The following is a 26,202-nucleotide window of genomic DNA, read 5'->3' as shown; positions in this document are numbered from 1 at the left end:
CTAGGCAAATTATCGCTGGGGAAGGAAAATTATGGAGCTTGGAGTCACTTTCCGAAGCAAAATCACTGTTCCTTGAAATTATAAAAGTTTTGTGCTTTTGACATCTGCACAGGTATGCCAGAGATGGATAGTGTGGGTCGTTTGACCTGTGCCCGGGTGGGCTAATTCCCGTAAAAAAAAAAAAAAAAATCTGTGCTATCAAATAGTGTTTTGATGATATTGATAAAGTTGGTGACAGTACACAGAAATTGTTCCCATAAGTGAATCAGTTGATACCCCTAAACCACCATTACCTCATATAAAGATAAAGCAAATTAATAGATGTACTATAACTTGTCCAAAAAGATTCCCATCGCACTTTTACAATTCCATTTGTTGACCATTTGCTCTGTGAATTTGAAACTTGTTTCTTGCCACCTCAACAACATGCTCTTTTTGAAGCTCTCTCTTATTGATGAATGATTCAAAGTAAAGGAAAAAGATTCTGAAGTACAAAGAGCACCTTGAAATAGCTGGAGTGCTGGCAGCAGAAATGAAATATTTGGGAGCCTGACCTGTCCAACTTCCGGACAGCTACAAGTCAGTGCAACTTAAAAAATCGCTTCATGTGAATGTAAGTGTTCATTCAGTTGACTGAGGCATCACAAAAGTTACGTGCTCTCTACAGGTGAAGAAAATATGGCACATGTATTACAGTGCATTGTACTGCACACATCATAGTCATTCCTAAAAACTCCCTTTAATTCATATTACGCGAAATAACATTCAAATCCACCGCGCTTGTAGAATCTCAGAAAACGGGAAACATTGATACAGAATAACTCACCTAATGAATGTTACGGAATTATTTGATGAATTGTACCCAACTACGGGTATATAATATTAATTGTATGTACTCATAGCATTAAGGAGAACTCAAGGTATCTATAAGATGATTGGGAAAGTTCAGTTGATCCGGACAAGTGTACTTTAGGACTAAGTGTAGGTCGTGGTTTGAAAGTCATACTATTTACGTCTGTGAACGTTTAGCGAACATAACTTCTGCAGATATCATATGAAAATACATGAGAACAATGATTTGGAAAAAGGATAAATGTATCAGAACTATGTGAGGTGTTGGAAGTGACCCAGAAACTATACTTGAAAGGAAATATCTTGTATGCATCGGTGTGAACTTAATACACCTCGTATTCTCATGTGACGTATACCCACGACATGTATAGTGATCAGAGAATCTTATGTCTATGTTCAAGTAGTGCAATGTGTAAGAGGAGGATCCCTAATTACAGTTTTAAGTGAAGTGGATATACCAATGCTATGAACATTCGGCTTTTGTTTCAGGGTAGTGTCCTTTGTACCCAGACTACAGGTTTGAGTTGATGATATTGCCCAATTAATTTCCCCAGGAACTGTCAAACCCAAGCCGTATTCTAGCATGTAAGTTAGGATTAAAATATGTATTTGTAAGGCATAAGGTTACAATATACAGGAAAGTGTTCATGTGAGAACCATAAGAAATCAAAGTGAAAATTAAAGATTGGAAACTGTAGGCTTAGTCGGTGAGAGAAGCGTGGGGCATCGGCCTTCAGATGTGCCTGCTCCTTCACCAACACAGGTCAGTGAACTTCATCGGGCTGTATTCAGCCCTAAAACAAGACTTATATTTTAATGTGTTAGGGTGTGTGATAACGGCCCATCAGGCATTATTTTTCAGACGTGCCTGCTCCTTCACCAACACAGGTCCCCCGCGCGCTCTGAACTCACCAGAACGGCGGCCATTACCCCCGTGAGCATTCCACCAGGTGAGATGACTACTCCCTACTCCACTGTGAATTCCCGGCATACCACCACAAATGAGTAGGAATACACAATGGAATGATTGAGAAACTCCGCGGTCGTCACTTGGAGCGACCTATAATACCAGGCGTAGAAACAGTACAGTACTGGTATGTCTCTTGGTGAAACCCTCGTCTCTACCCACCGATGTGCCTGATATGTGTACCTAGAAATTACAAGGAGTCCCATACTTGCAGGTGTGGAGTGTAACAGGTGTGGTGAGATGGTGCTACAGGGAGGTGAGATGGTGCTACTATGTATGATAACCTAAGGTGCTATATTCCATACAGGTAGAGCAGTCTGATGTGTTGAGTGTTATTGTAAGAAGGGATGACCGAGGTAAGGAGGTCACTGATTGTTATGCAATAAGTATGTGGATGACACGCAATTAATGTAAGACGTCTGTTGTTGGACAGTGTAACCAAAATCATGGTTGTTCTTCTGAGGAAGGCCAACTCGCTTGTATTTTAATGGAATGCAATAGGTTTTATAAAGAATATATTAGGTAAGACATGTTACTGTTTCACCCTTCTTTCCCTTATCGATCTGGTCAATGAAAAACCCAACCCAATGCCTAGTCCACTCTGCCCACTACCTAATGAGCTACTGCTCAGAGGGAGTCTGGTGGCAGCAACCCTTAGAAATTAAGAATAGAGTTAAGTTATCCCCTTAGACTTAGTGACCCCAGAATCTGGCAGTATATAGCATATCATTGTTTCATTTGATATTCCCAATCCACCAAGTAGTAAACTGGCTCATAACTATACAAAAGGAGAAATGTGGGTAGTCGAGTGTACTGCCAGACACAGAGCCTGGGTGTTTTCTGTAGGCTTAATATTTAGTGTGCTTTATCCAAACTCTTTCTTCTGGGCCTCACATCCTATGGTACCCATGCACTTTTATCATGCACCATCATCCTATGGTGTCCACCCACACTTTTTTCATGTTCAATGCCTATATTAAATGCACAAGGTGAGTTTGGGAGGATAGTGTGTTTAGGAGGATGGTGCGTTTAGCTGGATGGTGTGCTTGGGCAGAGGATGGTGTGTTTAGGAGGAGGATGTTGCATTTGGGAGGCTGGTGTGTTTGGGAGGAGGCTGGTGTGTTTGGGAGGAGGATGGTGTGTTTGGGAGTATGGTGTGGTTGGGGGGTTGGTTTGTTTTTGTGTGTGGGGGAGATGGGAAATGGATGGTGTGTATTGGGGGAGGAGAGATGGTTTGAAGGGAAAAGAAAGAAGGGAATGGGTGGATTATACAGGAAGGAGAGAAAGAGGATGGGTGATGTGTAATTGGGGGGGGAGGGGATGGATGGTATTTGTTGGAAAGGCGATTCAAAAAAACACTTAAGATAGCATTTATTTAGAGCATCTACAGGCACATCCCTCCCTATGGCACCAGGCCAAACATAGTTACCTACCAGACTTTCTATCTTTGTCTACATGGACTTAGCAAATACACCAAAGAACCAATTCTTTCAAAATTTTGTTAAAATTGATAAATAACATAGGTATGATTTTAAAGATATGATTCCTGATATTACATTATTATCAATACGCTGATTAGTGATCTGACAAGCTATTACCAACCACAGTACAAATACCAACAAAACATGCACACAGCAGTAGTATGGGGAGTTGGATGACGGGGTCTGGTGACGATGACGACGACACCTGGGGGCACCACGAAAAAGCTACTACACATACACACGCACACATGGGAGGCAGGCGGGGTGCCTACTCTGCCTCATGGCCAGAGTTGAGTTCTATATCACAATATGTACAATGGCCAACTATTGGGCTTAAGAGGTCTGACACCTCTCATTGGTTTCCAGTAAAGTCAGTGTTTCATTGGTGTGTAAATGTCAGAATCATACACACAGAGCATAAAGGGCTCATTTGTTTCCTGGTACATGTTTTTTTGTATCTGTCAGAAAATTTGTAGATACTTTTTGCCATTAAACTTAAACTAGTTAGTTCCCCAATAGCAGCCTGAGGAGTGTGGGAGGATTACAGATATCACTAACATAAATAACAGCTCAAAGGGATTATAATTACAGAAATGCATATTGAGTGCTCTATGATAAAGAACATAAAACTATATAATTAATATAATGGTATACATGCAGCAGAAAATCTGAATGGGAATGTTAAGAGAATAAGGAAATATAAAGAGCCATAAAAGTTACAAAGTTTGGAGCTCAATCATGGACATGTCTCAAACTTATGTATAAGTATACATAAAAAAATCAGCAGAGAGAATGAATAAAGAAAGGAAAATCACTATAAATGTGTTTCCAAGCCAGACTCTCTGCTGCTACATAGCATAATACACTGGTAACATCTAATCTAAAATTCCAATGTTGGCCCTGCTTCTCCTAGTTATCATATATTGCCAGTTAAATGACAAACTCATGAAAATTAAATAAAAAAAATTAGAGAAGCAGAGAACACTGTTTGGTGCGACACTTCACTTTCTTAAGTTTATGATCATATCTTACAAACTACAAGTATTAAAATAGCCTTAACCTATCATGTATACTTTGGTTATATATTGTATATGTCTATAAAATCAATTGGAAAATAAGAACAACATATTTTGGATTACAGTCCAAAACTTAAATTAGTGTATTACATAATCAACAAGTATAACAATGAATCAGATTCCCTTTGTAGTCTTTGATATTCATGACAGTATCAGATGATTCTTCCATACTTTTAAAATATTAAGACATTGGATTAAATACACTGAAAAAATGTCTACCTAACATTTTACTAACACAATTTTGGTACCTATTAGGTACACATTCTCATTAGAATAAACAGGGAAAGTCAAGATGCCCAGTTTTTTGTTATAGGAATGATCCTCCATTAGTTACTTCTACATACAGTATATACTAAAGGAGCAAATGAATTGCTGAAAAAACATTTCAAATGTGAATGTTTAAATGGTGGGTGGGCAGAAGAGCCTTATACCACTTGCCACATGGGCATGACCATGGCCCTCCTCTCAATTAAGGCAAAAGATCAGGTGAAGGCAAGTATATTCTTGGATCAGCAAAATAAATTAACGCACTACCATAAACCAGGTGCTCCTATACTCTAGTTCTACATCAGCTTCTGATCTATTACTAACAAGTAAAGCAACAATACCTTTTAAGGTATAAAAACCCATTCTTCAGATGAGAGTGAAGGGTGCAAGGCAGCACACACAGGTACATGCACCAATCACCATTATTATATACAGAAGGGGAATATTGGCATGTCCAGTTTGTACAGTGACATTGCGTCTGAATGAGTTTCACTTTGAGGTAATGCCCAACTGTTTTGGACAAATGCAGATGCAAAGCTACTTATGTACTGTAATTCTCTCTACTATTTACATAATCAATTAAAATATGCTCTTATAAAGAAGTGTGCAAAATTTTCTTAGATAATATGGTCCCTACATAAAAATTTATTATTTCGGGATCCTATACACTGCACAACAAAACCAGCAGTATGGAGACACACTTCAGACAGCATGAAAACTGCTATCAAAATTAGTTGCTGTTTATCACCAACACTGAGGCTCTCTACAGTATGTGGGGGCCATTGTTAAAGAGCTGTGGAAATTTCAATTCAGGATGGGTTCAGGTTCAGATTTAATGACATCAAGTCCATCACGATACATTAGTGATGCACGGTCTACCATACCTGACAAGGTGGAGGCATCTCCATGGTTGTCAAACTGATTTTGGGTTGGACCACTTCGTGCAAGTGTGTCACTACTACCTTGAGTGGGATTCATATGAGGATTTGTTAACTTATTGAACAGCAATGCTTCAGGTGATGGCTCAATATCATTAGAATTCATGCGAGAAGCATGAGCATTGAGACTATTCATGGCATTCATGACCTGCATTGCAGCAGAAGGATGAGGGTGTCGGGGGAAGGCAGGGTGGAAGGGACTGATGGGTGCTTGAGGGTGTTGTGGAGGCTGGTGACCAGGAAGGTGAGGATGAGTACCTTCACCAAACAATCGTGCCAAATGGACAGGTGACGCCAAAGATGTAGCCAGAGGTGAGGGAAGTCCACTAGGCAAAAGACCTCCAAGTTGAGGATGCTGTGCTTGGTGATGCTGTGGTGTGTGTTGTGACTGCGGGTGCTGTTGGTGCTGTCCTTGGTGTTGTCCCTGGTGCTGCTGGCCAGAGTGCTGACCTGGAAGGTGACTCCGGTGTGGTCCCTGGAGTGGGGCATGTTGTGAGCCTTGGAGTGGGCTATGATGTGGACCAGGGTGTGGGCCTGGGTGTGAGCCTGGGTGTTGCCCAGGGTGTGGCCCAGGAAGTGGGCCTGGGTGTGGGCTCGGGTGTAGAGCCTGGCGGTGGGCTTGATGTTGGGTTTGGTGCTGTGGCTGTGGTGTTGATGGCTGCTGTTGTGGGTGTTGTTGCTGCTGTTGTGATTGTGATGGCTGTGACTGTTGTTGCTGTGACTGCTGCTCCTGCTGCATTTGTAGTTCTTGATGCTGTTGATGCTGCTGTTCCTGCTGTTGATTTTGATGAGGGTTCTGTGGGGACATCTCTCGCTGTTGAGTCCCTTGAGAAGGACTAACTGGTGGCTCTCCATTACTAGTAATACTGCCATTACTGTTGGTGTTAATGCTGTTAGTAAGACTAAACACCGGTGAGGACATGATAGAGGAAGTAAGTGTTGTAGTTGTGAGGCAAGCAGACACGATGCTGGTTGGAGGTGGGGTGGAATTACTCATGGAGATATTAGCCACACGAGATTCGCTAGATATCGGACTGCCAGCTGCTGTAACCACAGTGCTTCCTGGAGTTGGAGGTGTTGTGAGGGGCAAGGCAATAGGTGTGGTAGATGGTGTTGGGATGGGGGTAGTAGGTGCGGGTGTTGATGGCGCTGGGGTAGATGATGCTGGAGTACTGGGTGCAGTTGATAGGCTACCATTGTCAGGTGTGTCCATGGATAGCCCTAAGATGCCAGATACATTGGGCAATACTGGGCCATTGGGTTTGACAAGCAATGCACTAGGATCCTCCTGAAAAATAAAACCTTCATCAGTTTACCAAAACACAAGAAAATGAAATTTAACCATGTACAGTACACTGACAGAGATCAAGGTCTCATGCCTCTACTAACTCATTCCTGGTCTCCTGAGAAAACACACATGACAGCTGGAATATTGACCCCTCCAATTATTACTCAAGAGAGAGATGGAAAGGTCGTAATAAATTCTGCATGAACCCAGATAAGCCAAGAGCCATTGTAAGTGTCCACATTTAAAAGTTTTCTTGTTATTCTGTGATTAACACAAATTTTGTTTCTTAGTTCTTGCAGGGTATACAGTAGATACTGTATAAATGTATGTGTAGCAGAAACTGTGGCTAGGTGATACATTTTTGACAAAAACATGAAGCTTGTTAAAAAATCTATTTGGGATATACAACTTTTTCAGTAATCTAAATTAAAGATCTTCAACCTGTGTTTTATTAAATGTTCAACAGGAGGTCAAGAGAATCAAGTAGCAAAGTACTGTATAGATTTGTAGCTTTTACAGTAGTGTATGGTAGTTATAACGAAAAAACAACAACTTTTTTTCACATGATCTAATATAAAACTTGAAACAATAATTTCGAAAGTGATATTTAAGTTATGACTCAGAGAGAGGTCATAGGCAAATCAAATTACAAAGTATACTGTATACTAACCCGAGGCAGCTTGGGCGCTTGTGGATGCTTGTTTTCCTAAAAAATACAGAGAAAAACATAGTGAACACCAAATCTACAGTATAGGTGAATACTGTGACTAAATGGGGGAGATGGTGAGTTCTACAGATCCTAAAGACAATAACTATTAGTGGGTAAATAATTTATAACAATAGGGTGAAGATAAAATAATCACAATTAAAAACACAAATGGAAATATCCAATAACTTCTAGTGCTTTGTCTGTGCTGATATTAACAAGTTTTATGAACTCGGCCAAGTAATGTACTACTACTTGTAAGACATTAAATTTTGAAGGGGGGGTTGAGACATTTACAAACATGATTCAATCTTTTGGCGAGAGAGATGCATGCTGTGATGATATGCAAAATTAATACAAAAACACTGTCAACTCTGTCTTGTGTTAATATTAATTTATTTTTCTATACAGTTAATCAAGCAAAAGCATCAATTAAAACACTGCATACATACTGCAATTACTTCCTTTAAAAGTACAGATAACAGTCATTGTAAATCTTAAGACAAAAATTCCTCACAAAAAATATTAAGACATTATAAACAAAATTCATCCATAGTTAGTGCTCAGGTGAAATGAATTATATAAGTAGCAGTGCATGTGCGCTGAAGTAAAATACAGCAAATGATTAAAAAAAATTATCTCGAACAGAACAATACTGTATTGGGATATAAGAGTTCTGGCACCATTGGACAGTACCTTTGTCTTCCCGCCCAATTTATGTTCATTGTCCTTGAACACAGAGGTGTCCCTGAAGACGACGGCCCTGATCACACCCTTAATCTGCTCTTCAGGCCATGACCCAAGCAGGATCCTCTGTGGTCTGCCACGTCCCTTAGGCCTCATGTCCCCAGGTTCCTGTGACGGCCCCAAGAGGTTGTGAACTCGGTTGGCATAAAGAACGAAGGTGGGGTATGGGATGTCATACTTGCGGGCGGCCTGTAAAAGAAGGTGTACTTAATGTACAGCATGTGGAAAAATCTTTTTAATATATATTTGTCCCAATTAATTATTTGTACAGGAACTTGTTAAAGAACTTTGCTGACGATTATATAAACACGAACTTAATGTCATATATATTCAGGAAATTACTTCTATACTGTTATAAAACTGTTGATTACAATATACAAAAACTTACTATTATAATGTACTGTACTCTTACTGTTGTTTAAATATGCAAGAGCCCATCTCTTTATTAACATCATGCAAATCGTAACTGAGGAAATTTGCAAGTCTTGTGATAATTGCTCTTTGACCTGATTGGCAAAAACTTAGTGTGAATTATCCTGCATTAAAATGACAATCCGAATCCAGTTCAACCTTTTGAGATGTCCTCTGAAAACATAACTGAGTTAAGGACACAGCTACTGTGGTACTTACCTGAGACAGCGACAACCCTTCCTTCAGCACAGCATGGATAGCCTCGGCCATGGTTTCTGGCCTCCAAGACTTCAGTGGTCCACGCTCACGAAACCTTAGGTTCTGCAGGAGTGATTGGGTCTGGTTCCAGCTCTTCTGCCACGCCGCCTGCACTTGCGCCTGGTATGTATCTGCCGGAAAAAAGAAATGGTTATCTGTAGCACGGACAACGCATTATAAATGTGTTTTATGGTTTTAGGGTGTTAGTTTGAAAGCCATAGGATTACTGTACTGACTGGGTTGTAAGGGAAATCTTGATATGCTAAGGCTAGGTTTATAATATTAAGTGACAGTTCATGTAGGGTGAAGCGAATGTTACAAGTGAGCATTATGAAGAGATATACCATAATTCATAAGTTGTGGTCACAAAACGAGAAAATAGCATAATATGTAAAGTGGGGGAGAGGACGCTAGCATGATTCACAATACACCCTCAGGCGACTGGCGAGGCTAGTCGCCTTGGGGTAAGGTTCGCATGGCCTGGGAATGTTGAGAGATACATTACTTATTATGTAATGTATATCATAGTCATGTTATATTACCCACTTTACCATGACTGTAACCTCCCTCCAGTATTTTGACGTACTTTGAGTTTATTCATGCCCGTTTGTTTTGAATATATTGTACAGTAAGTTCACGCCTTCGTTATTAATACTTCCTACCATTCTTTTATTTTCTCCTTTATGCTGTATCTGAGATCCAAAACCACGTTCTGGTTTGAAGCTTCATTATTTAATTTATCGTTAGATGCAAAAAATAAATCTTATAATTATTTTGCTCAAACCTATTTTTAATAAAATTTATTTCAAATATCCAAAGCTACAAATGTTGCAAATTGTGCAAGATGTGGCCCGTCGCTATACAGTATCACACACTTCCATAAGCTGAGCATCATTATCAAATGAACTGAACGGCAATAATATAAAATAACCCCTAATATATAATTATCGTGCAGTGGAGCACCTCGGTGTAACATGAGGTTGGGAACTTGTGAGCTCAACTTGCTTTGCACAGAGAATGGTAAGGTGATAAATATATGGAACATAGAGGTATTAAACAAAGGCATTATTATCAAGAACTTGGGGGAGGGGGGTGTACGAAGAGAGCAGGGTATGGATAATAATTTCATGACGACATTTGACGACAATTAATGTGGAGGGGCGGCAGCAGCTGTGTGGCCAACTCATATTTTACGCGGGAAACCCACACATGGCCAGATGACCGCCCGACACTGCCAGGCCCAGTGTTCACCACCGTCTTTTTTGTAGCTCTTATTAATATATATTATCTTATATCTGATATAAATTAAGTGATATGGTTAAACGTACAGAGCATCCTCGGTTATGGATACAAAGGAAAGGGAGGAAGCCAGAGTTTTGCCTGATAATGTATCAAATGAATTTATCCATTCCTATTGTAATGCAGACTATCTTCATTTTTTTTTATAGTAGTTATTTTCATTGTCATATTTAGAATTCTCTTTTCCTGGATAGCTTTGGTTTCCAGCATCAAATATACTAAAATCAGGAATAATTCTCTGTGTAAAATTAAGAGAAAAATGCAGAAAACAAAAGTGTAGAACACATCGACTGGGCGCTACTTGTGACAAGGATCTAATGCAATGCACATGAATGCATCTAAAGAAACAATTATAATTTTTCTTTCTTGCTTCCTAACCTTTAGTCACGGTAAAGAAAAACATGAGGAAGGTGGGCGTCGGCTCCTCCACTTGTCAATTAAAGATATAGTGTTATCCGCGTACACACTACTGTACTGTAATTGAAATCTGAATTTTTCACTGGCAGCATCGATAAAAGAAAAACACGAGAAATATTAGAAATTAGTCACAAAAATCAGAGTATAACGGGCGGGTCTAAAAGAGTAGTAATAGCACAGTATTCTTATTTAATTAACACCTGTATGGAGGTACAGTTGCGGAAATGTGTTCCTACACCCTCTGTGGTCACATTTGTCTCCAAATGGCTGACCTGTATGACCTATCCACCAATCACGTCCGTTGTTACATAACCAATGCTCATTCATTCATAAATAGTGATACTACAACTGTGACGGTGCCGTTTGGAGACACTGGTTACTGCAGGTGTATGAACACATTTCCGCAGCTATACCTGTTCACCGGGTTCCACAATGTAATTTTCTATCAACATGAAATTGGGTCCTACAGGACTGAATACTAAGCCTTTGGTATACAAGGAGTCAGTATGGCCGGCACTGCACTCGACCGCCTACACTTCCCTAGCCTATAAAGTTAGGTACTCAATTACAGCTGGTGGACTGGCAGTGCCAGCGATTCAAAGAACTGGAGGTGAGTGCTTTAGAAAATAGTCTATTATAAACATTTACGTACATGTTCTAATCACGTATATTTTTCGTTAGACTCTTGATAATAAAACTATCCACTCGTTTCTGCTTATTTAATGGAGACGACAGAGCAGTTATGTACGGGGAGGCTGGGAGGGAGGGGAAGGGCTGGTGTAGTGGGGCAAGCACGTCACAAACTCTCGTCACCATACAAGTAAGTCTCCTGTACACGTCTTTACAACAAGTCAGTGCACGTTCATTACACGTCAACACAAATCCACTTCTACAAACGTTCCCACAACATCACGTCTCTTGTACACGTCCCGACACGATCACACCTCCTGTACACGTCCCGATACGATCACACCTGTACACGTCCCCACACGATTACGCCTCCTGTACACGTCCCCACACGATCACGCCTCCTCTACACGTCCCCACACGATCACGCCTCCTGTACATGTCCCACACGATCACGCCTCCTGTACACGTCCCACACGATCACGCCTCCTGTACATGTCCCCCACGATCACGCCTCCTGTACATGTCACGACGCCTCCTGTACACGTCCCCACACGATCACGCCTCCTGTACATGTCCCCACACGATCACGCCTCCTGTACACGTCCCCACACGATCACGCCTCCTGTACACGTCCCCACACGATCACGCCTCCTGTACATGTCCCCACACGATCACGCCTCCTGTACACGTCCCCACACGATCACGCCTCCTGTACACGTCGGCACAGCTCTTTCTCATAGCAGTATCGTGTCCCCTCAAGAAGAAAAAAATTACCGGGGGAGGGAGGGAAGGGGAGGCAACAATGGAGATAATATTATATATCGTGACTTCCCTTAATTTCCTACATGACCTGCTAACAAAATTTGACTGGAATGTCATATTTTCATTTGTTTGACATAATAACGTTTGCAAGACAACCCAGTAATTTGTCGAGATTCGCCATTCATGGAATCCCCGATGACGGACACGGAATCAAATGGTTGTTGTTGTTGTTGCCCTTAAGTCATTGTTACGCCCCGTGGGACTTGGCTACAGCTATCCTCATCCTCCGCACTTTCTCCTCCTCCTACTGCTGCTCCACCTCCTGCCCCTGCCCCTATTCTTTCTCCTCCTCCTACCTCCTCTCCCTATCACTTCCTCTTGCTCCTGTTCTTCGTTACCTCTCCTTTCTTCTTCATCCTATTCCTCTCACCTCTTTACTTCGATTCATTATAACGAAACTAAAGTGGAGTTTACGTAACTTAAAAAAACAACAACACAGTAATGGGAGTCGCCATTTATCTGTTTGGGGGAGGGAGGGAGAGGTGGAGTGTGAGGGGTAGAGAGAGGAGGAAGGGGGGAGGAGGAGGAGGGGAGGAGGAGGAGGAGGAAGAGGGAAAGAATGATACGGTTGGGATCTATTGTCAATTATTTTCGCATATATTATGATAAGACAAACTTGTGGGCAAACTGCGTAAAATTACTAAACAAAAATTACCTGGCCTTTGTTGGCTGTGATGGGCTCAGGTCCTCCCATAATTCTCCCGACAAACTTTTTCAATTACAATGGAACAATGCCACGAAATACGCAACCCCCTCCCCTCTGAAATAAGGAACGATATTTTGCACAAACACTAACCCCCAATCCTCAGTAAGAACAAGAACGGTAGCAATCCAACAGAAGGATCACAATAACAGCAGCAGCTCAACGGAACAACAACAGTAGCAAGCTAAAAGGACCACAAAAACAGTAGTAACTCAGCATGACAACAACGGTAGCAACCCAACAGAAAGACATCCACGGAAACACTCCAGAAAACCAAAGGCAGCGCTCAAACAGAAGGAAAACAGCGGCGGCACCCCAACAGAAGAACAACGGGAACAGCGACAGCAATTTGGAACTTAACAGCGGTTACTAAAACGGATTAAGCAGAAAAAGGACATCAAAAGCAGAATTATAAATCATAAAATTGAAGAAGCAACAGGACTGCAGAAGAAGCTGTAACGAAAGAACACCATGAGAGTAACAGGAACAACAAAGCTTACAACAACAGAACATTAACAAAGGATTGGAAGCAACAATCTCTGCAACAACAGACAACAGCAGCAACAGGCTAACACAAGTTGCAACAATTACAGCAGTAATGATAAACCGAAGAGGAAGGAACAGCAACAAACAATAGTCGCAACAACAGTAAAGAAAACAACAACACAATTAAGTTATCAGATACAACAATAAAGATAACATCAACAAACGATAACAGAAGAAGTGGTAGCAGCAACAGCGAGACAAGTTGCCGGGAATCGTTGAGAGGAAACTACAGCCGGGTAATGAGAGCTCGTCAATAGAATACACTCGATATATACACTACACAATTGTCTACCAACACCAGGATACACTTCCGCTATACACTATACATTTACCACTTACTCCGAGTCTCTTGCGATACACCGTGTTTGTCTGCTACTCATGCTGTATAATGTGTATTTGTATGCTACACTTCTCCACGGCCTATGTACACCCTTGTACACATGCTAAACTGTATACCTGCATTGTCTATATGCAAGATTAAGCTATAAACTATTTCCTCTGTTAACAAGATAGGCGCAATAAATTATATAATAAAACTCATTAATAGAAAAGACAACTGCTAAGGTCGTAATTCCATCAGTCTTTCTTTACAACTATAAGAACAGCGAAGCGCCCATATGTTTCAATTATGAAAAAATAAAATCTCATTTCACACATCTAGCCGCGGTCCCAGGCCACTTTTGTTATACAACTTTTTACATTAAAACTTAGACCAATATATTCCAATTGCACACATACACAATATCTCAATAACAAAGTCCTTCCCGTAGTTGGGTGATCCTTGCCCCTCCCACCCCTTCCCCTACTAGACTCTACCTTTACCTTTATTTTATATCATTATGAGATAGGTTGATTCTCGTTCCACACTATCACCACCATTAACACTACCATTATCACCATCACTACCACTAACATCACTACCACCATCAACACTACTACACTACCATCACCACCACCAATGGGAACATTCAAAGTAGGAAGGAAAAGTGGGAGATTTTATATAAGAGTAGAAGAGAGGAAGGGCAGGGAGGGTCAAAGGGAGAATTAGAGAGAGGAGGAGGTAGACTGGAAGAAAGAGGAGGAGGATTAAGGAGAGGGGTAGGAAGGAAGCAAGAGTAGGAGGTAAGAGGAAGAGGACAGGAGAGGGAGAGGGGTAGGAGCGAAGAGGAGAGAGGTAGGAGTCAGGAGGTGGAGAGGGGTTGGAAAATGAGGAGGGGGTAAAAGGAGGAAAAGAGGGGTTAGGGAGGAGGGGGTAAGAGGAGGAAGAGAGGGGTTAGGGAGGAGGAGGAGGGTAAGAGGAGGAAGAGAGGGGTTAGGGAGGAGGAGGAGGAGGCGAGGTAGGAGGCAGGAGAGTGGAGTGCTCAATCATCGTCGCAGTCTGAGGGTCGACAGTGGCCGTCACCCGCGTGAAACGTTAACCCTTCATTATCTATTTGCAGATTACCAACAAAAATTTGCATGTGACTGTGTTCTTCTAGCGGCCGACAGAGAAGCTGCAGTTATAGATGAGCTCGGCAAGGGTCACTAGCACTAGTTTACCGCAGGGGATGGTGATTGATAGTGGTGGTGTAAACTCGCGTGTTTATTATGTTGATGAAGCTCAAACTTTTAAGACGCGACACATACTCGTCTTGATGGTTATATATTAAAAGCGTGATCATTAAATCCGTCACTTGGTGGAGTCGAAGAGTTGCTGTGAAGATGTCAGACACACACACCCTGCTTCACTATCCTCAATATCAACACTCGACCATCGTTACAGTATCACTATTTTCAACACTGTAATACCTCCAACACACCCTCCCTCCACTACTACACCATCATGCTACCTTTCCTCCGCTACTCCACCTTCCAAGCCACTCTCCCTCCCTCCACCACAACACCCTCCATGCTACCCTCCCTCCAACATCAACAGAAGCAACAACAGCGACGTCAAGACCATTGTTGCCATCACGGAACATTCAACAAATTCCCCGTTCGTTTTTTAACACAGCTGAGGCTGAAATTTAGCGACGTTAACCTAACCCCTCCCCTCACATTGTCTGGTCACCAGGAGAAAGACATATATACATATATATAAAAAAAGAGAAAAATGTATTAAAGAATTCTAATGTCCATTCTTTGCATGGTGATTCATATCCTGCTGGGGTTTTTGTTCACCCGGGAGCGCTACACCGACATCAACCATTCATGACATTTACTGGATATGCGAATATTAAAATTGCCAGCCCTTCCGCGGTCAAAATAATGGCCTGTGACATTTATTCAAATTATCCTCACCGGGCACAGCGTATTGTCATGGCTGGTAAGGTCGCGGCGCTGTCCACTCATGAATATTACTTCTTAACTTTAAGCTTCACTACAGTCCCCCTTAACCGTCTCCCTCTGTCACTATAGACGAGGAAAATGTCAGTCACCTAATTAGCATACTACATTATTATTATCTTGTTAGCGTATTGTAAACGGCATTCAGGATAAATTATCCCTCTATTATTATCAGTTTCTTTCACGTACGCGGAAAGCATTCCACCTGCCTCAGCTTTAAAGACTACTTAAAACGATTACCAAAAAAGGAGAAAACATTACAATATGCCAGAATAAGAATAATAACCTGAATTACAGACACCAGAATTTGCAAGTCTGCGAATGAAGCGATCGAGAAAACAAAATAGAATCGTTAATGCAATTCCGGGAGGTTTTCCAGCGCGCTGCTGCGTCATGGCGGGGCCCACTTCATCATCGTATTCTGCCCTGACTGATATAAATTACTTCTCTTATTGTTCTACAGTCGGGCTCCGCCGAGGTGGGATGGAAAGCTTTGCAAAGGGACCGGAAATCAAATGGAAATTATTGGAACACACACTTGTATACATAGATCCAGGCTGGTGCGTTTTGTTACGTTGTTTATGTTGACATTGTTATAAGTGCTATGTTTTATTGCCGTCGTCAACACTACCACCCTCCCTCTCTCCCTCCTCTCTACACGAAGTGCCTTTATATCTTCCATCACCGGTCGTTTAGCGAAGCATCGATGTCATCAAAATGAAATCTGTGGGTAATAAAAAAAGAATGCGCCCTGCCCTCCCACAAATTATCCTATTTATCGAAAGGCATTGAAATTATAAGGCGTATGGCCATCCATCTCGCGGGCCCGCTTTCTACAACACAGTCGAGGGTCTCTGAAAGCGATTACCCGCACAGTTTAGTGAGCGAGGGGTCTCCACCGCTCTCAGACGCCCATTATCCATAATTTTCGGTTATTACATCAAATCGTAATTGTAATACGGCCACAGTTTCTGGCCTTGCTTACGTGCCCTTGTTGGATCACATCCGTCAAGGGAGTCGCAGGTTCGGGGATGTGCTCGAGCCTTCTCAACCACAAATAACTTGCTGGATCACATCCGTCAAAGGAAGCCATAAGCTGGTGGATGTGATCGAGGCCTCATAACTTGTTGATAACATCCGTGGGGAGCGATCGGAACCTCACAACAACTACTGTACTTACACGATGGCATCCGTCAGGAGCCGCAATAGATTAGGGCGACGTGATCGAGGCCTCAACTCTTGATAACTTTCATGCCAATGAGCACCTCCACACATTTTTAAGGTGAAAATCCAACAGGAAACATGCGTAATGAAATAAGCCTACTAGTGCCTGGGGCAGACAATAAGGAACAGCTGCTGGTTTAATCACACCGTCTTTTGTTGTTTCACTTGTTTAGGAACTTCTGACTTCAGTTCTTTTTCGGATATTTAAACTACAGAATACATTTAGGAGTATTCTTGTTCGTGTTAACGGTGTTCGTGCTTACTTATTGGTTTTCCGAACAAAAAATTCTGGTAACTTACAACAAAACTTGAGTAATTTCTCTTATACTGTTGAAATTGATTTGTTTGACCATCCGAGCTTCGAGTAAACCGGAAGTAAATTTTACAACAAAAAATTAACTTGTTTTTGCCAGTATTCATTTTCCTCTTTCACTTAAAAAAACATAAGAAACACGAAAATTTTCTTTTATATAGAAAACAAAAATTGTTGTCTTTCAGAAAAATAAGTCAGAGCAACATTTACACTGGGCAGTCATACAAGGGAAGAATGGCGTAGCCTCATGCTGCTCAAATTTTTAACAGTTGTCTTTTGTAATAAACTAAACCTTGTACCCAGGGCTTAATGACCCTTGCAAATGAAGCACCGAAAATCTAATACAGCAACAACCGAAAACACAGAAACAGCAACAAATACAATAGCAACCACAGGACTCCTCACACTGCCGTCATCAGCGCCAATTTCCACTTAATACAAACCAAAAGACATTCTAGCGGGTTAATAAAACTTGATCTGGATTCTCAAGAGTAGAGCAAAATATTTTTTCTTAACTGAGAGATAAGAGAAACACATCTAATTACGGCAGCTAGTCCCAATAAAACTTTGCCTCAGCTGTAGTAACCCAGTTGAATGCGTTACAAGCCAGCTAGATGCATTAGAAGCCAGCTGGATGCGTTCTAATGCAGCTGGATGCGTACTAATGCAGCTGAAGGAAGTGAATAACTTAAGAGCTTTGGTGAATCTATATTGACTTCGAAACCAAGTATCGGTTTTACATACTGTTGACCTTTGAGAGTACTGACCCGGACTAACCCGTTGACGGGGCGATATTAACTGGAAGGACGTTGACGGGGTGGCATTAACGGGAAAGACGTTGGCAGGGCGACGTTAACAGGAAGGACGTTGGCGGGGTGACATTAACGGGAAAGACGTTGACGAGGCGACATTAACAGGAACGACGTTGACGGATTTACGCTGACGGGACAATGGAAATGGCCTGACGGTGACGGTACATCGGCGACGGGAAAATGGGAACGGAATATCGATAACGGAAGAACAGCAGTGGAACGGCGATAGGGAAACAACAACAAGGGAACAGAGATCGCGGAACAGCGACTACGGACCAATGATTGCGAGCCAATGACAACAGAACAGCCGCTCACCGTTATTATTACATGGTACTCCGCTAACTTCAAGTCGGCCAAGAAACAGCTGATGGAAAAAAAAATCCCGCGTGAAACTGCAGATAAAACTAAAACTTCACGACAGGTAAAGGAGGGAAAGAGGGATGGGGAAGAGGGGTGTTTGACCTACTTCCGGAAATTATTTACCCATCTACCTATTTACCTACAAGTCCTCGCCTCCTTACTCCAACGTCACCTATTTTCTCTCTTCCTTCTACCCTGTATGGACACTACCACCAACACTATTACTTTTCCTAACCCCCTACATCCCACCACCAACAGTACCACTACCATCACCAACAGTACCATCACCACCAACAGTACCATCACCTCCTACTACCACCACCACTACCTACGTTAGCAAGCGTCGAATCCGTTAGAAGTTGGATGAACTGAAATGCAATTTTATACAATCTTGAGAAGGTTACGCTAAAGTAATTTCCAAAGAAATTCGGGTCGACAAACTCGATAAAAATTTATATTTCGAATTCCAATCGTTATCCAATGATCCTGTCAAATTGTCCTTTTTCCTCCGTGCGGCAGAAATTTCACAAAAATATAAGCAATTCCTCATAACTTTTAAAGGAAAATGGCACTTGATAGATTCAATATTCATTCACCAGGGAAGCTACCCCCTCCCCCGTCCCTTCCTCACGTAAAATAAGACTTAAGATTAGTAGTAGTAGTAGCATAGATCTGCGGCTCAACTAATTCAAGACAGATAGGATAGCTACTAATGTATTAAGATATTTAATATTAAGGTAATAAAATGGCGGCGAAGGTGTGGCTATTGGGGGAGGCTGGAGGCTACGTTTAAAAATAAAAGTAGTAGTAGTAGCGGAGGCATGGATTCGACGTGCTTAGTGAGCCTCACAGCATAACGCAGCATCACAACTAAAACGCGGCGCATATGCAAACTCGCGCGACACTGAAGAACAAGGTAGCTGCACTGCGGGAAAAAGCGGACGGCTCTGAAGGGAAGATCGCTCAACTCTTCTCTATTTTTCGCGCTGACCTATTTCTGTCAGACGCGTTACAGGGAACCCACGTGAAAATATATAAGTTTTAAGACCAGCACAAAGGAGTGACTGACCAAGCAATGGGAGCAGCAGGGGGTTAGGGAATGCGGGGACACGGGCGGAGGGAAACACAAGGAAAAAAGGCGGGAGAGAGTGGAGGGGAAGGAAAAGGAGATAAAGATGTAAAATGGTTAAATACCAAGGAACCCTAGAAGGAGTGGGAGCTGAACAAGGAAAGTATGGAGTGAGAACGGGAGGAAGGGAGAGGAGTGGTCATAATGATACAGATAATTTTAGCAGGTTGGGGAGGAGGAATGAGGAAGGGGGGGCGGGTCAATTTATGAGGAGAACAATCGACTCCTGGCGTTATGAGGTGTTAGTCTCTAAAGAAAGAATGAAGAGAATACCATCTCCAGACAATAATTCACGGCATAAAATTCCTCACCCAGTTCTATCCAGCTCGTTGCTTCAACCACTTCTCTGTGAACACTCGTCAAATTTTGTCCAGAATTACAAATACCGATTTTTAAGAATTTTTGCAATAACAACCAAGTACATGCTGAGCTCCACCGTTACAAAAGACTCCCCAAAACACACTTTAATTACATTCTAACACCAACTAGAAAGAAACTAATGGCAAATATTCCGAAGGCTCTATATTTTTTTACCAAGTTCAAACACCTTTTCCAAACTGCGGTAATGAATGTAAAAAAAAAAAAAGTCCTTTTGTCGAATTCATTCCTGCGGGAGACAAAAGAACGAAAAGCCCCATTTGTAAAAGAACTCTACATGTAATCCAGACCGACCACCACTAATTGATAGAAAAACACGCAATGGCGGCCAAACTAAACAAGAAAATGAAAGCAACATCCCCCCTCAACCGTCCTCGTGGTCTTTCTGCAAACACATTCTACTTTGTAATCTGACTCCATTAAAATCACATTAATGAACATCAAGTGTACATGCATTCACAATTAGGCAAACTTACTTGTGAGTAGCGCACACCGAATAATCCACTGCTCTAAATGCATTTCTTTTTCTCCTCGCGCTGAAAACAAACGAATAAGTTTTCCATTCGTTAAATTTTAAATGGGCGCCTTTTATAAAGCATAAATTTCATTTTGGGAAACGGCGAGCATTAAAATGTGAGAATGTGCGGGTTCCTTAATGGGGTTTCGAGGCAATAAAAAAAATCTGGTCGCGATATGAGATAGTATCTTAACCTTTGTTTTAAGGGGTGTGTGTTTCAGGCGGAGTGCGGGACCCCCCTCCCCTCCCAGCCAGCCAGCCAGCCAACCTGAACGTTCACTCATTTTGTCAAGTTTCCTTCCTTGTTCCTGGTAAATGTGGCGAGACAAATATATTTTCTTTTTTTCCTACTTTTAACTTCGCCCAGAGAATTATATGTGTTTTTGTTTCATTCTCACTGTCATCACGATTTTTTCTTCTTTGTTTTTGAGTTGTGATATTTTTCTCTTGTTTACTTGGCGATTCCGACATTTCTTCGTTTTCTTGATCACCTTCGTGTATATTTTTTGGTTTTATTTTCTTGGTGATCACGGATTTCTTCTTAATTTTCCTAACAATTCCCGTTTTTTGTGTCATGACGATACTGTATTTTTTTCTTAATTTTCCTGACAACTCCGACTGAGCCCGACATCCACCCTCTCTCCTCCTCACCTTACATAAAAACCCGCGAACGAGTAGTTTATAAACGCATCCCTCCACTATCACCGTCCCTCGTATGGTGGCGAGTCTTGTAGAGGTGAGATTATTAACAGACGGCGGAGTGGGTGGTGAAGTGAGATCATGTACTGAGCCAAATGGAAGTTACCTCACAGGGCTCTCTCTCTCTCTCTCTCTCTCTCTCTCTCTCTCTCTCTCTCTCTCTCTCACACGAAAAACATGATTCCAGGAAGTATGGTATAGTAATAAAGATCCTTTTGTCTTTTGTGCGCTCTTTATTATATCTGCCCGTTTTCATCAGTAAAAAAAAAAATACCAGTCTAAAATGGTATGGTTATTACGGAGGCATGTTGCCTATATAGTTTATTTCAGTAAGTTTCACTCAAAAAAAAAAAATATATATATATATATATATATATATATATATATATATATATATATATATATATATATATATATATATATATAATTCGAACCTTAAATATCACACTTTCTTATGGTTCTACAGTCACGTTATCACAGTCTCAAGAAGTGACAGTCACGTTATCACAGTCTCAAGAAGTGACAGTCACGTTATCACAGTCTCAAGAAGAGACAATCACGTTATCACAGTCTCAAGAAGTGACAGTCACGTTATCACAGTCTCAAGAAGTGACAGTCACGTTATCACAGTCTCAAGAAGAGACAATCACGTTATCACAGTCTCAAGAAGTGACAGTCACGTTATCACAGTCTCAAGAAGTGACAGTCACATCTTCTTCGTCGTGTTCATGTCTTTTTGGTCAGAAAGGTTAAAGGAGGAGAGGGAAGAGAGGAGAGGGACGAGGGGAGAGAGTGGGAAGAGAAAGGGGAGGGACGAGGGAGGAGAGGGACAGAGAGGAGCATGTGGGGGAAAGACAAAGGACGTGGGAGGGAGGGGGATAAAGAACAGTGTGAAGTAAACAGAGAATTAGTGATAGGAGGAAGAACGGGAGGAAATGACTGGGAAGTGACGAAGCGATGTTTGGGCGATGGGGAGGAAGAGGTGAAGGAGGAGGAAGCGATGAAGGAGGGGGAAGGGGGAGGAAGGAGTAAGGGATGGGGGAATGGAGGTGAGTGAGAGGAAAAGGAGAAACATCAGGATCATCTAAGAATGAGGGGGAAGTATAAGATGAAGAGGAGGAGGAAAATAATGTGTGTATGTGGGGGGGGGAGGTGGGGGGGGAGGGGATGCGTCGCTTGGGTAGAATATTCCCAAATGCTGACATTACCTATTATAACACCAATGCGGAATAGCCAAAAGAGACGCTCATTGTTGGATGGCGCAGCAGGGAAGACCATCACCTCCTCCATTTTTTTTTTTAAGTCCTTCCCTCTTGGATATTTCCTTAAAAGAATAATGACGACGCTGGAGAACACGTACACTCACACCGACAGTTCCCACCCATAATTGTCCTCCAATCAATTATATATCACGATCAGACGTACACTGCTCGGCTGGCAGGGTGTACGTGTCCCTGTCTGCCTCTACGACTAGCGCTCCATCCCTCACTACAGCTCACAGTGGCAAGGCTTTTGTAAGCTTAAGTGGTATCGTAATTAAGGTCTATCGTAACTACAAGAGCTATCGTAAACATGGCGGGGAAGTATTTACCGAGACAAGTAAAGCCTGTACAGAGGAGTAATCATATCCAGGACACAGATACAAACAACATTGACTTCCCTACAAGCGTAATGCATAATTAATGGCCACACACACAATAATTACAGATTCATCATTGCCTAAGGCACACAAACCTCGCTGTCGAAATACCATTCATGAAAAATTAAGCGCGGGTGTGTGTGTGTGTGTGTGTGTACCATTCAGTGCCACTCCTGCTCACGGCAACACGATTCTATCATACTTATGTAGATGAACAATCAACATTAATAGCTGCCCGATTAGTCAACCATCACAAATGGATGAGAAATTTCCTCTTTATATCCAGTGAGAGCGGGCAGGGCCACGGGCGGCGGGGCAGTGTCAATATACGCCCGCCACACTCCACTCTTGTCTTACTGCCTCACCTTTTGTTATTCTCCCATTATTTACATACTGTTTCACTGTCCATGTTAAACTGTGAACTTTCCGGCCGCACCACCGACCAGGCAAAGAGCGAGGAGGGGGTGATGGGGGAGAGGGATGAGAAGGAGGGAGGAAGGAGGGGTAAGGGGTTGGAAGAGCAGGGAGAAGGGGAAACAGAGGGAAAGGAAACGGTAGGAGAGGAAAACAGAAGAGCAGGGGGTGGGGGGCGGAGGAGAAGAAAGGGGAGAGGGAAGATAAAGAAAAGAGTGAAGCATGGAGGAGGAAGGTGTTGGTGGAGGAAAAGGAAAAGCATAGCGTAAAAGAAGGCGAAGGGGAAGAGGAAAGGAATAAGAGCTCCCAGGCACCAGAGCGCGCGCACACACACACACCTCTCTACAATACTATCCGGTCGCCTCGACCATCAACGCGAAGACAACAAGATATAGACATAAGCTAATTAATCATCTGAGGGAGAGTTATGTGTTAAAGACCCACAGGACCACCACCGTGTGCACTGACACCACCACCACCACCTCACCTCCGGACACATCACCACACCACCACTTATCCTTAATATGTTACTGACCCACTGTTTATACGGGCTGGCGTGTGGTGACGGAGTGTGACGTTAAATCAACACACCACAGGAGCATCACTACACTTCAGGGCCTCTGGCGGGATAATGTATTATTACAAGCAGCGTCTCATCCCCTGCAACACTGCTATGGACACTGATGCAACATGTCATCCCTGGGGGGGGGGGGAGGGGGAACGACCACCCACACTCACTCAACGTCAGCCAATCAAAACGTTTACTCACCCGACAGCTAAAGCACCGCCTAATACCCCGTTCACAGTCTCCCAACATCAACTGTGACCAGGTGGAAGTGTGGCGTGTCAGCCCCCACACTGCTATTTAACGTCTTCACAATGCTACTTACCCCCACGGCCTCCTCACAATGCCCTCACTATGCTAAACACACTCACAACGCCCTCACACTGCTACTTAACCTACGGTGGTGCTACACACTCACAATATACTCAATAATGATCCTTATCTACATTATCATCTTTACATCCCCACCTTCCCTCCACCCGGTTCTCCCCCGTCTTGCTACTGCTCCACCTCCAACTTGAATAAACTCTTTTATCTTCACGACGGACATATGGCTAGACAACCTCAAGCAGATAGTGAGTGGTTGTACTTGGCAATGAAGACGGCGGGCGGTGAAGATCCACAGGATGAATTTATTTTTCCAAGCGTACATACAGACACAGTGGCTTACTCCAGGTCCAGGAGCCTCAGCGACACCACCAATTATGTCATAAGATATCACTCCTCGGTCGATAATCGGATGTAAAAAGGAAAAGGTCAAATATTATCAACACTTGGCTGTGGGGGGAGGAGGGGCGCGTCTGGTTTCACAAGAACACAAACACTGTCCAACACATGACAAATAAGGTTAAGATTAATGACCAACTGAAGTTACTCAGCAGATTCTTGGACTGCTCTCAAGCGCCAGTACAAGCAGTCAACCACGCCCATTGTAAATTGTCCTTTCTAACTAATCTGGTGATGATTTCAAGTTTTCCACCTCAAATTCCAGTCTAGACTTACTTCCTAGCCTCCATTAGTCCCTGTTCACCTAGCAGTACAGTAGGTACCTGTTGTAAGTCGAAAGTTGCGAATTCGTATTCAGGGACAAGTTGTTGGAGCTTCCAATAACTTGATGACATAAACCACTGACTCTTCAGGCTTCTACGCCCTTGACTCTTCAGGCTTCTACGCCCTTAACTCATGAGACATAAAGGAAAGCATGAACTTAGCACGCTTCCCTGTTGGGCGCTGTAAACGCTTCTGCGCTTCACCTTACACAAGGATGTAGGGGAGTGCCCAATAAAATAAAAAATTCCAGTCGACCGAACAGTTAATTTAGCAATCTGCTGATTTTTCACTCAACTGAACAACGCTCCAGTCTGTCAGTCACCCATCAAGCCACTTAAAAAACATACTAATAATGCAACTAGCAAATTAATAGAAAATCGGGCGACCATTACAGTCCTCTTCTGCACCTTACTAGGACACCCACCGGTGTCATCCACCAGTGACTCACGAGCGCCATCCACCGGTTACTCACGAGTGTCATATTCCAAGCATTTAACAGTATCATCTACCAGTCACTCTCACTCATCCACCAGTCACTCTCATTGCCATCCACCAACTCACCCTCACTGCCATCCACCAGTCACTCACTGTCATCCACAGTGTCATCTCGCTTCCCTTTTATCAAACATCCGAGATCAAACATAAAAGTTCAACTCACTCCCTGGTGTGTTGAGGCTCTACATAAAAGGGGACACTAAACAAACCTGTCTAAACCGAGAGGCCGGCGTAAACCAGCTCATCTTGTGCCACCCTGGGTTTAATCACCAAATATAATCGCAGGAACACACAGGCGGGTCGGTCGCAGCTCTCCCATGAATCTTTAATAATAACTGAATAATTGACTACCAGATCTAAGGATTAACCCCCCCTACCACCAACCCCCGTCCCTCCCTCCTTCCTCACTCCACACCGTCCCCCTATTCTCCTGCCTTTCTACCGTTACCTTGTGATCTAACCACCTACTCTCCCCCCCCCTCCTTCCCATCGTCCTTTCCTCTTCTCGGCTCTCCCTTTCCGTACACCTCTCCCTCCCTTTACACAATCACTCCATCCTCCTCCCCTCGTTTTTCACCACCACTTCATCCAACCCTCCTTTGTTTGTCTGTCTGTCTGTCTCTCTCTCTCTAACCGCTCCTCTCTCTCATCATACTCCATCTCTCTTCCTCATCTCTCTACTCTACTCCTCCTCCCCCTCTGTCGCCTCTCATCCACTACAAGAACACCACCTCCCTATAGTTCAACCCCCCCCCCTACACCACCTCAGGAGTAATACATTATTCCCATTCTATAAAATTCTATTCCCCCAGAGGAAAAAATATATAAATAACACCACAAATCACATAGGAGGAAAAAAGTCACAGAAATTAGA

General features: G+C 42.7%; 1 protein-coding gene across 2 annotated transcripts in view; it reads right to left on the bottom strand.

Annotated features, from left to right (window-relative positions):
* Positions 1–3,178: 3,178 nt before the first annotated feature.
* LOC121872099 (protein bric-a-brac 1-like) overlaps positions 3,179–26,202 on the bottom strand; it is a 117,553-nt gene continuing 94,529 nt past the window's right edge. The window contains exons 3-6 of one of the 2 annotated variants that reach the window (XM_042374785.1): positions 8,953–9,122; positions 8,272–8,511; positions 7,540–7,575; positions 3,179–6,869 (exon numbers count right to left, since the gene is read on the bottom strand). In XM_042374785.1, the coding sequence (XP_042230719.1) occupies positions 5,448–6,869; positions 7,540–7,575; positions 8,272–8,511; positions 8,953–9,122 (1,868 nt within the window). In that variant the 3' untranslated portion in view covers positions 3,179–5,447. The remainder of the gene's footprint in view (positions 6,870–7,539; positions 7,576–8,271; positions 8,512–8,952; positions 9,123–26,202) is intronic. The other variant, XM_042374786.1, reaches the window with a different exon arrangement.

The sequence above is a fragment of the Homarus americanus genome, unplaced genomic scaffold (assembly GCF_018991925.1).
Source record: "Homarus americanus isolate GMGI-L3 unplaced genomic scaffold, GMGI_Hamer_2.0 scaffold29373, whole genome shotgun sequence".
NCBI lineage: Eukaryota > Metazoa > Arthropoda > Malacostraca > Decapoda > Nephropidae > Homarus > Homarus americanus.
The sequence above is the reverse complement of the archived record's forward strand: the minus strand, read 5'-3'. Positions and strand labels throughout refer to the sequence as shown.